The sequence below is a fragment of the Vicia villosa genome, unplaced genomic scaffold (genome assembly GCF_029867415.1).
Source record: "Vicia villosa cultivar HV-30 ecotype Madison, WI unplaced genomic scaffold, Vvil1.0 ctg.001262F_1_1, whole genome shotgun sequence".
Classification (NCBI taxonomy): domain Eukaryota; kingdom Viridiplantae; phylum Streptophyta; class Magnoliopsida; order Fabales; family Fabaceae; genus Vicia; species Vicia villosa.
Window position 1 is genome coordinate 576,925 of NW_026705552.1, and position 18,970 is coordinate 595,894.

The 18,970-nt window shown below is 32.5% G+C and overlaps 2 protein-coding genes across 2 annotated transcripts; one reads left to right on the forward strand and one right to left on the reverse strand.

Annotated features, from left to right (window-relative positions):
- Positions 1 to 2,663: 2,663 nt before the first annotated feature.
- On the reverse strand, positions 2,664 to 8,596 carry LOC131634231 (glutathione reductase, cytosolic-like). The gene is made up of 8 exons (XM_058904885.1): positions 8,591 to 8,596; positions 8,044 to 8,247; positions 7,304 to 7,368; positions 6,635 to 6,704; positions 5,202 to 5,273; positions 4,836 to 4,908; positions 4,320 to 4,483; positions 2,664 to 2,853 (listed from the first exon to the last, which is right to left on the reverse strand). Exons 1-6 carry the CDS (start codon positions 8,594 to 8,596, stop codon positions 4,855 to 4,857), a joined length of 471 nt encoding a protein of 156 aa, XP_058760868.1. The 3' UTR covers positions 2,664 to 2,853; positions 4,320 to 4,483; positions 4,836 to 4,854.
- An 8,941-nt stretch (positions 8,597 to 17,537) lies between these two features.
- LOC131634238 (non-seed lectin-like) lies at positions 17,538 to 18,489 on the forward strand. The gene has a single exon (XM_058904888.1). The coding sequence runs from the start codon at positions 17,554 to 17,556 to the stop codon at positions 18,349 to 18,351; it is 798 nt and encodes a 265-aa protein (XP_058760871.1). The 5' UTR covers positions 17,538 to 17,553; the 3' UTR covers positions 18,352 to 18,489.
- The last annotated feature ends 481 nt before the right edge of the window (positions 18,490 to 18,970 follow it).

The window sequence follows — 18,970 nt, forward strand, 5'->3', positions numbered from 1 at the left end:
GGACATCTTGTGTGTTACGCTAAGACCATTTGAAGTCTAGTAGCCACCATTTTTTAAATGCTTTTTTTTCATAAGTAATATATATATATATATATATATATATATATATATATATATATATATATATATATATATATGGGAGAACTAAGGTTTCTCCAACCCTATTACAAAGGAAAACGTGAAATCTCGACAAAAAAGAAGATTACTTACCAATTACAATTATGAGTGAAAAAACAATTGTTCCTTGCTAAATTCGTAAAAAGAGTAATTGGAGTGAGTAATTTTCCCGCAAAAATGACCATTTCCATTCCAAGAGCTAAATATTCCATTTTTTTAAATGCTAATTAGCGGTTGGTCCTTGATATAAATATTTTAGGTGGCTTGAGTATGAATCGGTGAAAGTCGTTGATTTTAATTTCCTCTTTGAGAGTTTTAGCTACCTTGGCGGTAATTTTAAGGGAAGGGCTAGTAACTATTTGGTTTGACATTTAGAGGTGGCGATTACATGAAAGATCCAAAATAAGTTTATTTGTCAAGAAAATTTGTGACATAATTTTCACTTCTTGAAAGTAATTTCTTAGAAAAATCGTTGGCACTCTTGTTCTTTCTTTGAGTTACTGGTGGAACCTTAATATTCGTGAATCGATGGAGGTTTAAGGATTTTCGATACCAATTTTGTGAAAAATATTAAGTATAATTTTAATAAAAATTTTAATCTACAATGTAAGAAAAATAATTTAGACTGACTTTTTTACATTAAAAAAAAAGTAAGAGTTTGAATAATTCACTCATAGAATACTAATATATCTAGCATGTTTTAGAAATATTTTTTTATAGAAAGATTAGAAAGAATAAAATTCAACTCAAATCTCTGAGCGACTTTATTATAGATTTTTGGTGACTTAATAATTTTGTCTCAAATAGCTTTCTTAATTTTATCAAGTATATAGTTTTTCTTCACAAAATCTCTCCCAATTAGTGAGGAATTTATATTCCATTTTCACCCATAAATTACATTTTTTTTAGTAGTTAATACTTATCATGTGTGAGAACTAATACAGGCTTTAGGAGTTTCCTAACAACTTTTAAGTAAGGACTTTTAGGAATAAATTATACTTATCAAAACCTTAAACAATAACTACTACAACAACAACACCATTGTTGCAGATGTACTGCAAAAGCTGGAAAAATATTTTGTTCAAGATAGAAGAACATTCTTTTGAGTTTTGCTATCCATCGTAAAAAAATAATGCATTCACTAGTACAAAAATGTTAATTTACACTCGTTTTTTATTAAATTTACACCCATTATTTTTAATAAAAATCGGGTGTATATCCACAGGGTGAGAAATGTCTAACGCATTTACACCCGTTTAAAACGGGTGTAAATACGTTCGTAATTACTCCCTATTTTAAGAATATCGGGTGTAAATATGTTCTACGTTACACCCTATTTTAACAAAAATCGGGTGTAATTGGGCGTAATTACGTTTTTAATTACATCCTATTTTAATAAAAATCGGGTGTAATTACGTTTTTAATTACACCCTGTTTTAATAAAAATTGGGTGTAATTGGGCGTAATTACCTTTTTAATTACACCCTGTTTTAATAAAAATCGGGTGTAATTGAGCGTAACTACGTTTTAATTACATCCTGTTTTAATAAAAATCGGGTGTAATTGGGCGTAACTACGTTTTAATTACACCCTATTTTAATAAAAATCGGGTGTAATTGGGCGTAATTACGTTTTAATTACACCTTATTTTAATTAAAATCGAGTGTAAATACCTTCTTAATTACACCCTATTTTAATAAAAATCGGGTGTAAATACGTCATTTATGAATGAACAATTATATTATATTTAAATCTATTTACACCTAGCCGGTTCCGTCCCTTTTTGGAGAAAGCTCATTTGCCAACTGAGCCAACCCTTTGAGGTTAGTTATATTTCATTTTCAGTCATAATATTGCAAATACTATAAAATCATACACATAAATATCATATTTTAACTAAGTCAAAATATTTTTAATATTAACCAAAAAGTATACAAAATCATGTGCATTCATAATATTTCAAGTACTATAAAATCATACACATAAAAATTATATTTTAACTAAGTCATAACACTTTCTTCATATATAATTTTAAGCCATACTTGACGGTTAGCTTCGGTGTTCTCTAGTCCAATTGAATCCAACCGCTTTCCACATGTAGCATTGGATTCATCCATGGCCAAAATACCACGCCCTGGAGAAGCAATTGCTTTCCACAATTCGATCCGGAGGAAGACCTTCTACATTCGTGTACACCGACTTCATCTTCTCAAGCAAAGTCTACAAAATTATTCATTATATAGAAATTCAGAGCCACACAACAAACCTCTAATTTCTTAAAAAATGTTAAAAAATGTTTTTTGCCGCAGCACTGAAAGCTTCTCTATATGGGATCTTAGGGTTCGCTGCTTTGATGCGCTGTATCTCCTCTCTGTCATACAAAACACGTCAAATCAAATTTCATTTCTCATAAATTGCACATTATATAACTATATAAATATATATAGTTATATACTATATGCTATAGAAACAAAAATAAACAGTGTATAGAAACAAAAATAAACAGTGTAAGAGAATGTAACAGTGCTACAATCTAGTAGTTGTGGTTGGTTAAGTATAGTTTCAGCAAAATCACCTTAATTGAAATGAAGAGATAACCTGCTTTGGTCATTCCGATGCCACTGTCAATGATGGAGAGTGTCCTATTGGCTTTGTCAGGCACAAGCCTAATGAAAAGTTCAGGTTATCCAGTTTGCTTTTATCGGTCAAACTCTCAAAACGAATTTTATCCAAAGCCTGTTGCACCAAAAACCGTTATTGACAATTGAATTACATAAAGTTCATGAAAATTATTTTTAGTTTCCTTCACAATAATGTTGTTAAACATTAGAATTATTTTCCAATGTACGCAAGTTTTAATGCTGTTTAAGTTTTATTGTTAAACAGTAGGAACAATTGCTAAGTATGGAACATGTTTTAAGAATTCTAAGACTTTTGACATTACATCTTCTACACCACTAGATTCTACTCCATCATCTATTGCAAAGCCAGCTCCTAGTAGCAAAATTAGGTTCCATGGTAACTTTTTGCATTCATTCCAATTCATTAGTTTTTCTCCACTTTGCTTCATGTTTGGGATTATGAATAATAACACTGCTGCCAAAACCTACATTGCAAGACATTTTCATATTTATGACTAGAAATTTTAGTCCAAAGTTCAGACACGTTTTTAGGCTTTGTTTAGATTGATGTGACTGAACTATTGCTTTTGCAAAAACAAAATACTAAGGATTTCTTTTAGAAACAATGTCATAGTGGTTGAACTTAAACAGGGAGAAGCTGAACAGTATTTCTAGGAGTGAAAAGATATGAAATTCCTATTTTACTTTCTCTCTATTAACTTAATAGATAGATATTAACACAGGCAGACTATTATTAGGCCTGTAAAATATAATATAGGTAAGGGCAGGAGTCGGTGAGGGAAACTACGGTTATCATCTATTTAGCGCACGTTGTAGAGATAGCAATTATGATTATTCATATAGGTTAATTGAACTACTCAGTTGTAAGGAGACGTTCTCCTTGGACAGCCGTCATGAGATAATCATTATCTTCAGAGTTGTTCCTTATTTTCTATTTTGATGCGTAATTGTTGTGTTGAACTATAATTATCAAAAGAATGTGTTTTAATTTAGGGTTCTAATTACTTTTAAGATGTTAGATTCAGAAAGAAACTGAATGATATGTCATAATAAACTTTAATTCCCATATACTGATTCTGCTCACTAGTCTTCCAATCATGATAGAAGAATTTAAACTGTTGACATGTTGCAAAGTGTTAGGCCACACTCTCCTATATTTAGAACTCTTCACTTGTTTTGTTCAATCTCACAAACAATGTCCCATTTGTTTTGATAAATAAATAAATAATGGGTTGTTCCTCCACTTTTCCAGCAATTTTTCTAGACATAAAGATTTTGGTAGGACAAGGAGGCCAGATGTTTGTGGAACTTACAGTTCTTTTGTTGATTTAGGTGGAACCAGTTAACCTAATACCCTTATTTTTCAGTATATATATTTATCCAATGACACAATAAAGATATTATGACACATTTTCAAGATATTTATCCAATAAGAGAGCCAGAGTTGGAAAGAGTGTTAAAGTGGGTGTTCCTAGCACTACTCTAAAACATTGACTAAATCATAAGAAAATCATAAACAGTTTTAAAGGACCAACAGTGAAACATTAAGCAAACACGTACCCTTTGAGGATTCATGCCAGCAGCAGCAACATATAGATCAAGCTTCCCAATTGCAATGCCAATTCCTTGAACACCAAGATCTCCAAGTCCCAGAATTCTGCTCCCATCGGTAACTACAATAATATCGACCTGAAAAGCATCAAATGAGATGTCCCCATTTGACACTTAGATAAGTTGGTATACATCAAAATATTATCAAATGAAGCACATAGGTCATAAACAATTTAAAAACATAACAAATGCTAGTGTTTAATCTTCTAAGTACAAGTTAATGAGCAGGAGACTGATTTGTATCCATACAGACAACTATGATACTCCAAATCAAACACAAAGTAGAAATTTAAATCCAAATAAGAGCATGTCTAATGCCAAAGTTACAACTAAAAAAAATTAGAAACCCACTAACACGGGACTTAGAAGAAACTACATCTGTCTTTCAAGACATTTGCACCAATCCTATAGATTACAGATATCCCCAATGACCAAATCTTTTAACAGCTACAAATACCAATGTACCTGAAGAAAATCGCTAAGATCAAGGTTCCCGCTGGGGCATTGACCACCAACATTCCACGTTGCAGCGAAAACTCTGATTAAAATCACAAGCAAATATCCAAAGTATTTGAAATGATGAATGAAATCAAGATTGAGCATTCAGAGATTACTCTCCAAATTTCTTTTACTTACTTTTCAACTTCAGGCCCTTAAATAAACAAAGTAACATCTAGAAAACCAAAGACTATTCAGAAAACCAAAAACAAAGGAACTACATTTTAAGAAAGTTCTGAAATACAAAAGCTAATACAGTGTTGATAGAAAAAGAAATCATATTATCAAAATACTCCAATGTTATTCAAACCAATAAATAAGATCAGGAAATACCTTCTTTTGCAAGAGCTTCTTCCAATTGAAGTCAACATTCTCATTCAATTCCCATCCAAAATTTCTAGCATCCTATGATTAAACCACAGTAAGGTTAGTTAAATCGTCAAACACAAGTTAACTACAAATGATGATCTCACAAGCACTTAGAATATTGTAATAATCATGAACTAGCACCAATAAGAATATCAAGAAAAAACGAATACACCGTAAATATAATATTGATTTCAATTGCATCACATACTTAATGAGAACTTGAACTAAATACTGTAACTACATTACATCATATCTAATCTAATAACATAAATTTTATAAAGTTTATGTTTGAGATAAAAACAAAAAATAAAAATCAATCAAGAGTTTCAAATAGCTAATCCGATGATGGTATAGAGCCTGAGTGGTCTATACTTGATTTTTTCTGTGCAAATATTCTCAATAAGGAAAGTTAAGTATTAGTAAAAAGGTAAGAGGGTCTATGCACTGTTAATGTTTCAAGCTCAAAGGGCTCTTAATTGAGGTGAAATATTAAAATAAAGTATAAAAATAATTTAAGTTTCTTCACCTAACAGCTTAAGCTTGCTTTTGTAATAGTTAGAAGCTTTCGTGAGTTACAAGTCCATTATAAATACTTAGTTTCTTACTTTTCCTTATCTTGAAAGATCTTTTGTATAAATATCTTGAACATGTAAGTCATTCAATCTAAATTATTCAAGCTGGTATCTACACCTAGGTTCCAAAATCCTAGCTCCTATTCTTTGGAGTAGGCCACCGTCAAGCTAAACCTAGTAGCTTTTGGTTTGATTGTCGTCGGGTCTCAACGATCACAGTAGCAGCCACCAGAGCGCCACTGCCAGAACTTCAGACACGCGCCAAAAGTAACCTTAAACTGAAAATGTGGAGGGGGAGGAATTAGTCAGAGACAGAGGTTTCAGTCTGTTATGTAGAGGAAGAAGGAATAATGAGGTAAGCTGAGTTTCTTATTAGACATAGTGAGTCTAGATTGTATACTCTGGCTTGGGAGACTTTGCCCTTTTCTTTCTTTTCTTGTACTAGTTCATTTCCTTTAGAAATTCTAATACACAAAACAGAATTTTGATAAGTTCCTATCAAGATAGGACAATCACAAAGCTAAAGTATCCATTAGAACTACAAAAAGAAACAGGACAGTGAGGGCAACAAGGCTGCGCAGCCCCTTTGTATACAGGTATGTATGCTCCCTGAAAACTACCTTGGTAGCACACATATACAAACTAAGAACATAATAATATCCCAAAACAAATTTTGGTGCAATGACACTCGATAAAATGCATTCATTACGCTCTACGGAAATGAATCAAAAATACTGAAGTGGGCAAAGCACAACAATCACTCAATATCCAGTAACTAATCCATGTTACTAGTTATTACTAAGAAACTCAATAATTAATCATTACCTCAAGGTCACCTCCATAAGTAGCTCCATAGACCAAAATCTTTTTGGGAACACAAACACGAATAACACACCTTTGAAATCAATAAATAAATAACGCATATCATTAATTAAGATATTTCTGGGCAGGGTAGAGCAAGAAGGACAAACAGACAAAACAAAAAACTGAACAATAATGTCATACATCCAGTTACTTTATCGCACTACTCTTGGGCAAAAAAAAACGACATAAAGTCGGAAAAACAAACGATGCTGATGGAATACAAATCTGAATTATTGTAAAAAGATTTTATAGATGATAAATTTTACTGATAAACAGATCTACAGTATATAGAATTATAATTCAAGTAACAGAAAAAAACTTTACAATGATTATAATTACAATAAAACTAAATCAGATATACAAGAGAGCAATCTAAAACCTAAATAAGATATAAAACAAGAAGAATAAAAAGAACAAAATATAATATGCTGGGTTTAGAAAATCAAGATATAGTAACTAAGAACCGGGTATAGGAAATAACAAACTAGAAGCAAAGGCCGGTAAAGGCAATTGATTTAGAAGTAATAATATTACATGGGAACTGTCACAGACAAACAACCACTATATTCTGAATACCAAGGCAAATAAAAATTTGGTGGAGAAATTTGCATAAGGTCTGAACGAACTTACGTGCCACCGACTCCTCCAATTGTTTCCGAGCTAATAGGATGAAAAGGAAGCTCACAAATCCCAACCTTCAGACACAGTATGTGGAAAATAATTAGATGAGAACAAATAAACCTTACAACAACAACCAAGCCTTATTGGCTTATCCTACTAATGTAGAATCGGCTAGATTGATTGAAAAACAGCATTATGTTTTGTCATATATCATAACTAAAAATTAACCTCTAAATTATTAAATATCATAATCACCTTTTATATATTTCGTAACAAACAGACCCTTAATCTCGATGTATTTTTCAATAGTTTCTTTAACAAACTATGAGAAAATAAAATAAGTAACTGATATTCCCACGAGATTAGCATGAATAATAAGCAAAAAAAAATTGTCACAAATTAATCGACATATTAAGGGTCTGTTTGAACAAACAACTTATTTTGCAGCTTGTGGCATAAACACTTTTTATATAAGCGCTTATGAATAAGCCATTTTTTAACACAAGATAAAATAAAGTCAAATTTTTTCTGTATAATCTTATAAGTTCTTTAAGATAAGCTATCCTAGAAAGCTTAATAAGAAAATGAATCAAAATATCTTATGGACATGCAATAAGCTCTTTTCATAAGCCTCTTAAAAAGTGTCACGAGCGCTTACTTCAAATAAACCCATCTAAACAGATCCTAATCATCAAAAAGAAAAAGAAAAAGAAAAAGAAAAAGATTCGAATGAGAATGAAGTTACGAACCTTCGCTCCAAAATTAGATGAAAATCTAGTAGCACGAACACCGCCACTACCAGCACCAATAATAAACAAATCAAAGTCATAATCCTTCCCTTCTTCTTCACAACGAAAAATTGATATGTTAATTCTCTCTCTTCTTCGTCCCGATTTGGTGTGCAATGGTTTTAGATGCTTCCTCCATTTTTGTGTGCTAGATTGTTCACAGAGCTGAAAAATGGGTTTGGTGAAATGTTTGCGATGGATTTGGGGAAAGAATTTTAATATATTTTATTCATCTAATAAATTTAAACCCATTAATATTCCCTCCTTAATTTGATAATATTCATAATATTCACAATATTCACTTAACTAGTTATTAACAATAATATTTTGAGTTATAAAAAAAAAATATTTTTTTTAAGTCTATTTAAATTTACGCCGGATTTTTAATTTAATGGGAGTAATTGAGATTTAAATATAATAATATTTTTAATTTACACCCTTTTTTAAAAAATAGGGTGTATATTTTCACATGATCAATCATAAACTTACACTTTATTTACAAAAGTACCACCATGTTTCTTATTTACACCCGTTTTTAGTATATCGGGTGTAAATTTTAAAATTATATTGTTCATTTTGCACTAGTGATTTGACAGTGGGGCGGCTACAAATAAAGTTTTACAAGGTTCGGATTCTCTTTGGTACCATATATTAAAGGCTCGGTATGGAGATTTAGCAACTAAGGTTATGTGGGGTAATGAAGATCGTGTTGGTAACAAGGGGGTTTCTTTGTGGTGGAAAGACTTAGTGAAGATAGGGTGAAGTCCTTACTATGATCCATTTCTTTCTTCTTGTTGTTTTGGTCCAAAAAATGGTTTTAATACGCTTTTTTGGAAATCAAAGTGGTTGACTTGTTTGATTTTGAGAGATGAGTTTAGTGCGGCTTTTGAGGCTTCCCGACTTAAAGGGGTGTCGGTGGCGGGGATGGATGGATGGGTGAATGGTGAGTGGGTGTGGGGTGATTTGGGGGTTTCGGAGGTGGTTGAGGTTGGTTCGGTGGTGGGGGAGGAGAGGGAGAGTTTGCGTGTTTTGTTGGAGGCTTATGAGGGGTGGGGTGATGGTCACGACGTGGTTAGGTGGAGTGCTAATGGGGGTGAAGATTTTTCAGTGGCATCTTGTTATAATGGTTACGCTAATCTTCGTATTCCTTTTGGTCCCCCTTGTAGATTTGAGGAGGCTTTTCGAATTGTGGGGAAAGCGGGCGTGCCGTTTAAGATTAAAGCTTTTGGATGGAGACTTTTGGAGAATCGGCTTCCAACCAAAGATCTTTTGTTGAAGAGATGTATCCCGATCCCTTTAGCTCATTTAAAATGTGCTTTTTGTGGCATGGAACCGGAAACAAGGGATCATTCTTTTGTTGCTTGTTATTTGGTTAAGAATATATGGAGGGGTATAGCTTTTTGGATAGGAAAAAGGGGGATAGAGGTTAATGAGTGTTATTCAAGTTTTATGGATTGGCGATCATTTTGTAAATCTATAAAGTTAGAGGAAAAAAAGTGGATTTAATTTGGCTTGCTACGACTTGGTCCATTTGGTTGGCTAGGAATGGGGTGTGTTTTAGGGAGGAGAAGTGGAGCTTGGATGATTTGCTTTGGAGGATCAAAACTTCAGTTTGGAGATGGACTTTTTGTAGGGATATTACTCAATCCAATTGTTCCTTTTACGAATTTAGCAAAGAGCCTTTGTTTTTTTGTCGTAATTGAAATTGATGCGTAATCTCTTTTGTCGAGCTTGCCCTCTTTTGTAAACAGGTTGGATAACCCTTAGTTCTCCCTTATATATTATTCCTTTTTTTTCAAAAAAAAAAGATAAAGATAATATTAGGGTAAAATCTGTTCAACGAGCTTTTCTATAGTAAAATCTGATTATTTTATCCCTCGATTTATCAAAGAAACCGAAGACTTAAATCATTTAATTTAAAGTTGTTAACAAATAAAAACATAAAGTGTATTAGCTGAGACTTGAAACATGTCATGAATGGTATATTACTCCGGGTTTTATAAAAACAGAGAGGTAACAAGTTGTTTATATATATATATATATATATATATATATATATATATATATATATATATATATATATATATATATATATATATATATATATATATATATATATGGTGCGCCTTGGAATAAAACCTCTATTTTTTTATGGATAACGTAGAAACTTCTTCATGAAAACGTTATTTGTTATAGTGAACAGTGACTTGAAGATTTTCCTAACAACATTTAACTAGTTTGTTTTCCTTAAGAAGATAGAATGTATCATGATTTTTGTTATCATAAACTGACATGTTTTGGTCTCTAAGCCTTCCATAGTGACGTCAACATTTTTTTTAGTTTTTATTTTCTCATGTTGTGATGTATATAAGTTTGCCACTAAAAATATCTTATTTCCAATTTAAAACATTTAATTTATTAGTAAGAAATAATAAGATGTCAAATTAAAGGTAATTGAATAAAAATAGTCGAGTTTGAAAAACAAGAGTTTCAAAATTAGTCAAATAGAAGTGGATTTTGATCGCTAACAGGTCAATTTAAGTACCATACACGTCAATTTAAATGACATCAATACAACAGGATTATGGGAAATAGGTCAAACGTACGCCATCACCAATTATATGTAAAATTAGTAGAACAATGTTAAATTTTGTAGGCCACGTTTCTCGGCCAATAAAACTAGATCCGTAGATAATTATCACACTTTTAATATTCATTCAACAAATGTAGTAAAATAGATTATTTGAATTTTGCAAATCAATAATTCATTTTACTATTTTTTTTATTTAGGTAATTCCATATTTTGTAAATCACAAAAATAACCAAACACAATAATTAGTAACCTTTTGAGGAATTAAAAAATGCATAGGCAAATAAAAATTTATATCACTAATAGGGACACTAATACCAATATCATTGAAAAATTAGTCCACCGGCCGGTTAAGACTATGTGTATTGTATGCACTTTCTTTCTCATAAATGTTATAGTAATATAGACCGATTATTAGCTTTGACATCAAACTCTTGTCATCTTTAATATCTGTAAATCAGATCAAACAATCCATTACAATCTTTCTGAATGCCATCTTTAAGGTCTCCTCCTATTGATTTTGGAAATGTTTAAGTTGACAACTTTTTTTTGATAAGTAAAGTTATTATTAGAGGGGAGTATAAGGGATACTCCACCCGAAAATACAACGGAAAGAACACCTACCACCTAAAACAAAGAAGAGGTAGGGTATCCCAAACCTAGAAATTGCCACTATTTACAGAATTACAAGAAGAATTCATCCATGTCCATGACAGGAACATTAACGATGACAAACACTCTTCAAAACTAAACAAGGCTCCTCTAAAAATGACCCCATTGCGCATCAACCATAAAGATCAGACAGTTACAAGCCAAATAACAGCGACGGTAATCCTCTCCGACTTAACCTTGACTTTCTCGGAATGGAGAAAGAACGCCATTAATTCCAACACCGACATTCAAATCCATTACCGGTCCAATCATACACTTTGTTCCAAATACCAATCAAGAACACACAACGCCCGAAAAGTTGAGCACTATACTCAATATTCAAAGCACAAAAAAACGCAACTAGTGTCCACCACTACTCCACGATAAATCAACGAGTCTTTTATCGAGATTAATCGGTTTAGTATAAACCTCCACCCAAAATGAGAAATGTTAGACGAAACTTTTAATTTCCATAAAACATTGACTGCTTTTACAATCACTAGTACAAAAATATTAATTTACACCCATTTTTTTTATTAAATTTACATCCATTGTTTTTAATAAAAAATGGGTGTATATCCACCGGGTGAGAAATGTCTAGCCAATTTACACCCGTTTAAAACGGGTGTAAATACGTTCTAGTTTACACCCTATTTTAATAAAAATCGGGTGTAAATACGTTCTTAATTACACCCTATTTTAATAAAAAAAATGGGTGTAAATACGTTCTTAATTACACCCTATTTTAATAAAAATCAGGTGTAAATACGTTTTACGTTACACCCATTTTTAATAAAAATAGGGTGTAAATACGATCTTAATTACACCCTATTTTAGTATAAAACAGGTGTAAATACTTTGTTAATTACACCTATTTTAATAAAAATCGTGTGTAAATACACCATTTATGAATGAACAAATTATATTGAATTTAATTTCATTTACACCCTATTTCATATGCTACATTACACCCTATCTTACTTATCATATTTCATGTACATATCTTCAAGTTCGGCATATAATAAATTAAACAACTATATATTCGGACAACTATTTTACGCTTTATGTATAATTGTTGTTTAGATGAATGCATAATTAATTCTGGATGTTAGCGTCATTGTTGTGTGAGTGTTAGGATGCTCAATTTTGTTCTCTTACAAGAGAAGTGTGTATGTTGTGATTCATTCTTGAACTTATTTTTCTTTAGGAATTGTTGACATAGAATTTGTATAGGACTAGTATCTTAATCATGGTGTTATTATGGTAATGGCAAGATGTTACTTTTGTGTGCTTTTGGAATTTGAACCACCCATTTTTTCATGGTTAAATTTGTGATCTTGTGGTTGTTTTATGTTCCTTGTAATTTATCATTGTTTTGTTTGAGGACAAACAAGGTTTTAAGTTGGGGAGAGTTTTTAGGTGCCAAATGGTGTTATTACTTGCTCTTGTATATGGTACCTTTCGACTAATTTTTCGCGTATTCTTGTGATCCCCGTTTATTTTGAAGTAAATAATAGTAGTTTAGTTAATTAAGCTTTTGTTTTCTATTAATCTCTTTTCTAGTTGTTTTTTGTACAGGTTTTCTCTTTTAGCTGGAACTTGAAGCTTGAAAAGATGAAAGAATTGCAAAGAAGAAATTTCAAGGCAGTCACAAGAGCGCGTCGCGAGCAAGTGCGCGCGCCGTGCGCTGAAGAGATATTTTTTAGGCAAATTCCAGGGGCTTGCGCGTGCCGCGAGAATAGGAGCGCGCGATGCGCGCTTTAGGGCAGTTTGATCATTAATGAGGTTGGCGCGACGTATGCAAGAGCGCACGACGAGCGCTTGACAGAACCTGATTTTTGTATAAATAGATCAGTTATGTTTTTTAAAGAAGTTACACCATTTTGAGAACAAAGGAACCCTAATACCACTGTAGCAACATAGAATCGGATAATTGGAGCATTGATCGTCAAGAAATCACCATTGATGCTTGCTCGTCTTCATTCCCTTCTTCTTGTGCAAGCTACCGTGTCTATGGAAAGCTAAACCCTTTTGGTGTCAAGGCTTTGATGTAATCTTCCTTATCTTTTTTATGTTTTTCTTGTGAATATTGTATATGAACAAGTTATTAATCAATATAGATGATCTAGTTTGTTTACTTTTGAATTTATATGGTTTAAATGTTTGTGAAATATAATATTTCAATCTTTTCCTAACTCTATCATCTATCAAACATTAAGTTTAGACATGGAAATAATGGTTGATAATCACTTTGTATTGGCTTATAAATGTTATTTGTATTGTTCAATCGGTTGAGAAATCGTTGGTTGAACAATACAGTAAATCTTGCTAAAACGTTGCGGAAACGAACGGTATAGACGAACGATACATGAAGTATTGATTGATAACGAATTCATACGCATGTTCGTAGGAAGACATACAATAGTAGGTCGATTAAATCAAGTCTTGATACTTTTCTATAAACTTAGAACTTTCCAAATTTTAATCTTTACTACTAAACTTGTGAATGATCTTTTACCAAACTAAACCCAAAGTAACTTTATCTCAAGACAGTATAAACTATAGAACAGCGGTGATATCACATAAATCCCTGTGGAAACTGTTAGACGCTGGCCTAAAGATCTAGAGGGGGGGGGGTGAATAGATCTCACTAAGTTTTTACGGATTTTTCTACTAACTCGAGCGAAAGCGGTTCTGAATCGACTTGCGTCTATTCCGGACCGCTATTGCAAAGGTCGTATGTGTTTCAAAACCAAAAAGTAAGTGGAATTGATGGTGAAGTAATATGATGGCTAACCAATACGTTTAACAACTGAAAACCAATTAACTTCTAGATTGACAACTTTGATTTGCAATGCAGTAAGATTGGATTAAGCAAAAACACAAACACTTGGTGATACGTTCAAATTGATAGTGATTCAAGTTGTGGTGAATTGTGATGTTTGTGCAGAACTTTAATTCACAATTTTAACACTTGAATCGTTGATCAATTTTGCACTTATAACCAATTATGAACAGAAAGTAAAAGAGAAAGTAAAAGCGACAAGAACACGATATTTGTTTAGGCAGTTCGTCGATCGTCCTCGCTACGACTACGTCTGCCCCCAATTCCAAATTGAAATTGGGTAATCTTTCATTAATGTTGAAAGTAGTATATACAAAGAAGATAACAAAGCGATAAACGATAAACCAATTATGTCGATCCTTTGAATCTTCTTCCCCCTTAATCTTGAGCCAGATCAAGGTTATCCAAGAGCTTCACTTTGATTCCCTTCTGCAGTGTCTTGATTCCTTGAACTCCCCGTTCCTCAATCGTTACACTCAGCCGAATCCTCAATGAACGCCTCTTGATAAAAACCCCCAAGAACCACCCGTCGTGGAGGACAAAACCCGCAGATTTTATTCACCAACACACCCCACAAACCTTCACCCACTAGGAATCTTCAATTCCGTTCCATGGACGTTATCGAACTCATCACTAACCCGCAACGCAAGAATGATTATGTGTAATTGTGTTGGAGATGATGAAGAACGAAGATGAGAAGCGTTTGTGTATCTTTCAGTTGTTGGTGTTTCTTGAATAATTATCCTTGCACAATATATATGATTGCATAACAGTTAGAACCAAAAAAAAACTGATTTTTGAACTTTCTTGATCAGTTAGGTCGACCACTTGTAGTGCTTAGGTCGACCTAACAGAGCTTGCAGAATTTTGCTCCCAGTTAGGTCGACCTGTTGAAGGAGTAGGTCGACCAGAATCCTCTTCTGATGCATTCTGGGGACATTTTCACAGATTAGGTCGACCTAGTTGATGTGTAGGTCGACCTAACAGGCTGGTATGTAGAATTCATCAATTTAGGTCGACCTAAATGATGTGTGAGTCGACCTAGCAGGGATATATGAATTTTTCTCCATTTTAGGTCGACCTGGGTTGATGATAGGTCGACCTAACTGCTGTTTTTCTGCATTCTTCTTGTTTTGCTTGTGTTGAGGCAACCTATAAACATATAAACATAATGGGTTGACCTATGAGTGATCAATGCTTGCTTTTCTTTAAGTTTTCTGCTTCCGTCTTGTTGTTTGAATGCTTATTTGAGTTTGCCATGAATCAAAAACATCTTTGAGTGTAATCTTGTATTCACAGAAACGATAAACTAAAAGTACTCCAATATACTTTCAACATACACCTCAGACATCAAAGACATTTAATCTCTTTTTAGTGGAAATGGAAACAGAAGAACATATAAACTACTTAGACGAAAGATGACTAATGGGAAAATTGACCTTAATACATTTGTGGGGCCCTCTTTGATAAGCTCTCAACATTCCATTTCCATGACAAGTTTTTCTTCTTCTCCATCATCATATAATACCTTCATCGAAGCCACATAAACATGTCACTGTAAAATTGTATAACTTACATGGAAGAATATTTTTGGAAAAACAGAGTGAGTTTTACCACATACTTCCTTTTTGGAGAATCATAAAGACTGAACGGTTCCTTTAGGAAACCTATAGAACATGCCATTGCAGTTACATACATATACTTGAGCAAGAATATAGGAAACCATAAACAAAAACTTATCATTACTTCACTAGTTGTGAACATATCCATAATTCAAACCAATTCAACAATGCTACAAAATTACAAGTATGGAACACTGTTACAAACTAACAACTACACACAAAATGAAAACAGACCAAACATACAATTGTGGGCGGATCAAAAAAGAACTGCAGACTACTCCCACTAATGCTGCAACAAAAACAAATACAATCAATTTTTTTTTTACCTAATCAGCTAAGAACATAAAACAATCAAATCAAGTGGGAAAAATCCACACCGTCGAGAAAAAAAATGATAACTAATCAGCCATTACTAGTGTTACGTCAAACCAAAATTTCATGTCAGCTGTTAACCTTAATTCAGTGTATCAGTACATTTCATCGAACACCTTGCGGGCGAGGACAAAATCTTCATTTTTCTTCCGGTTTAGCTTTATGATGATGTATATTTCTAATTTTAGTTCAAACCAAAATCTGCACCAAAATCGAATCACAATCAAACTGTAGTAGAACCCGTAATTGAGTGAAACCGTAAAAATGCAAGAATTCCAAAATGCAACCAATTTTGAATAGAAAACGTAAATCAAATTCTATACTAAACTAAAAGTCAATTTGAAATCAAAAAAACCTGTATCAAAAATTTGGCTCAAATGCTAAATATGAACCGTGAAAAGCTCGGGTCGAATCCATACTCTGCACTGAAAATTTTGTCTGATTTCTTAATTGTGCTTGTCGTCACTACTACCCACATTCATCGAGTTGTGCGATGTCCTTCTGAAATTAGCGATTTCCCATCAAACTTCGCTGAAACCCAAAATCACCATTGCCAGAAACAAAGCCAAATGCATGCGATGAAGTTCACTGCAAGTTGATTGAAAAATGAGTTTCGTGAAAGAGTTGTTAATAATGAGTTTTAGTATAATGTTTAATGTATTTTATTCACCTAATAAATGTAGACTCATTAATATTCACTCATTAATAAGTGATGATGTATAGTAATATATAAATTTATTACTTTAAGTATGATATATTTTTATGCAATATGTTGTTTTTTAAAGATAAAACCTCTTTTGAAATAGAATGAGTTTAAAATTGTTCTAAATAATACCCAAATATTCAATATAAAAAAAATTAATAAAATACGAAAAAAATTAAAAGTGAAACACTGAATAATTAAATATTAATTTTAATATATTAATATATAATATTAAAAATATACCATTAAATATTTTGATTAAGCTAGTCAATAGTGACAAGTTCAAACACTTGTGTCATAGATTGATGATTTAAGTCCCACATCTTCAAACTCACACAAATAAAGCAAATTAGACACAATCAAACATGAAACAAGATTAAATTATAGGATAAACAAAAATATATATACTAGAGCATAAAGTAAGAGCTGATCGTAGCACCAAAAAGACGGAAGAGGTGAAAGAATAATCCAAATTAAATGTACAATATAATATTATGAGTTCCAATCGCATCTCAAAATAAGAAATGAACGTGGCACAAAAAATATAAAGCATGTTAAATGATTCAAGTAATATTTTTCATGTTTATTATAATAATGGATGGCGGGCTTGACAATACCTACCATGACATTATATATATGTGTGAGAAACCTTCCTATTATCTTCATTCATAACTTCACACTACTCACCATGGCTTTTCATCTCACAAACCTTCCAACTCACAGACTATTCTCTCTTGTTTTCTTTTTCCTGTTGGCCACAAATATAAACTCAGCTCAACCACTTTCCTTCAATTTCAACAAACTCACCAATGGTAATCCAGAATTAATCCTTCAAGGGGACGCCCATTTTGTAGACGGTGGTTTTGTGGCACTCACCAACAGAAAACCTCCAGCTACAACCACAGGGCGTGCCTTATATAAAACACCTGTGACCCTTTGGAACGATACTACTGGCCAAGTTGCCAGCTTTAACACTTCCTTTTCGTTCGTTGTAGAATCCCCGGAGGAACAACATTGTCCAACTGATGGACTGATCTTTTTCATTGCACCCCTGGACACCGTGATTCCCAATAACTCAGACAGTAGATATCTAGGAGTAGTTGATGGTAAAAATGCAATAAATCGATTTGTTGGTTTAGAGTTTGACCTTTATCCCAATTATTTTGATCCCTATATGAGACATATTGGAATCGATGTCAACTCTTTAATTTCGCTCAAAACTGAGAAGTGGAATTGGGTGAGTGATTCATTGACAAAAGTAACTATAACATATGACTCTCCTTCTAACGAGTTGAGTGCTCTTGTCACTTACGAGAATGGGGAATACACTAGCATTGCACAAGCGGTTGATTTGAAAACTGTGCTTCCCAACATTGTTAGGATTGGTTTTTCTGCTACTTCAAAAACTGGTGTAGCACACAACATTCATTCATGGTCATTCGCATCAGACTTGGAAACAACTATAAGCAGTGTCTCAGACATATGAATGAATAATATTATTACAGGCTATGCCTACTTACCAGCAGCTTGTAATAATTAACTAATATTTCTAAATAATGACCCTGCTTACTAGCAGCTACGTGTAATTTCTTATAAAATAAAGACCATGCTTTTCTATTATATTTTCTTGCTATATTTCAAATATATTTTTGTTTTGTCTTAATATATTTCTTTTTAAATAAATAAAATGCTTGAACTATGCGAACTAATAGCAGCTTGAAATTATAAAATAAATAGTGTTTACCCCTTATTTATTATTAATTTTCATATAACAAATAGTTACATATACATACCACTTTCAATAATGACTTATCTTTCTCATATAGATGTTGAAATAAAAACTTTTTCATTTTATCTTCTTAAATTAAATGATAAAAATCATTTGTATAATGATTTTTCGTTTATTTAATGTTGTTATTTGTTGTGGCCTACGATGTTCTAGAGAACCGGAGTCATGTTGGCAGTTGATATTACTAGAAAACATACTTACGGTAAAGATGTATTACCACAACCATTTATATACCATAGTAATATTTTATTTTTTACGCGCATTATTTTTTTTAATTTTATGAAAAAACATTTCATCACGTTTTTTAAATCTAACT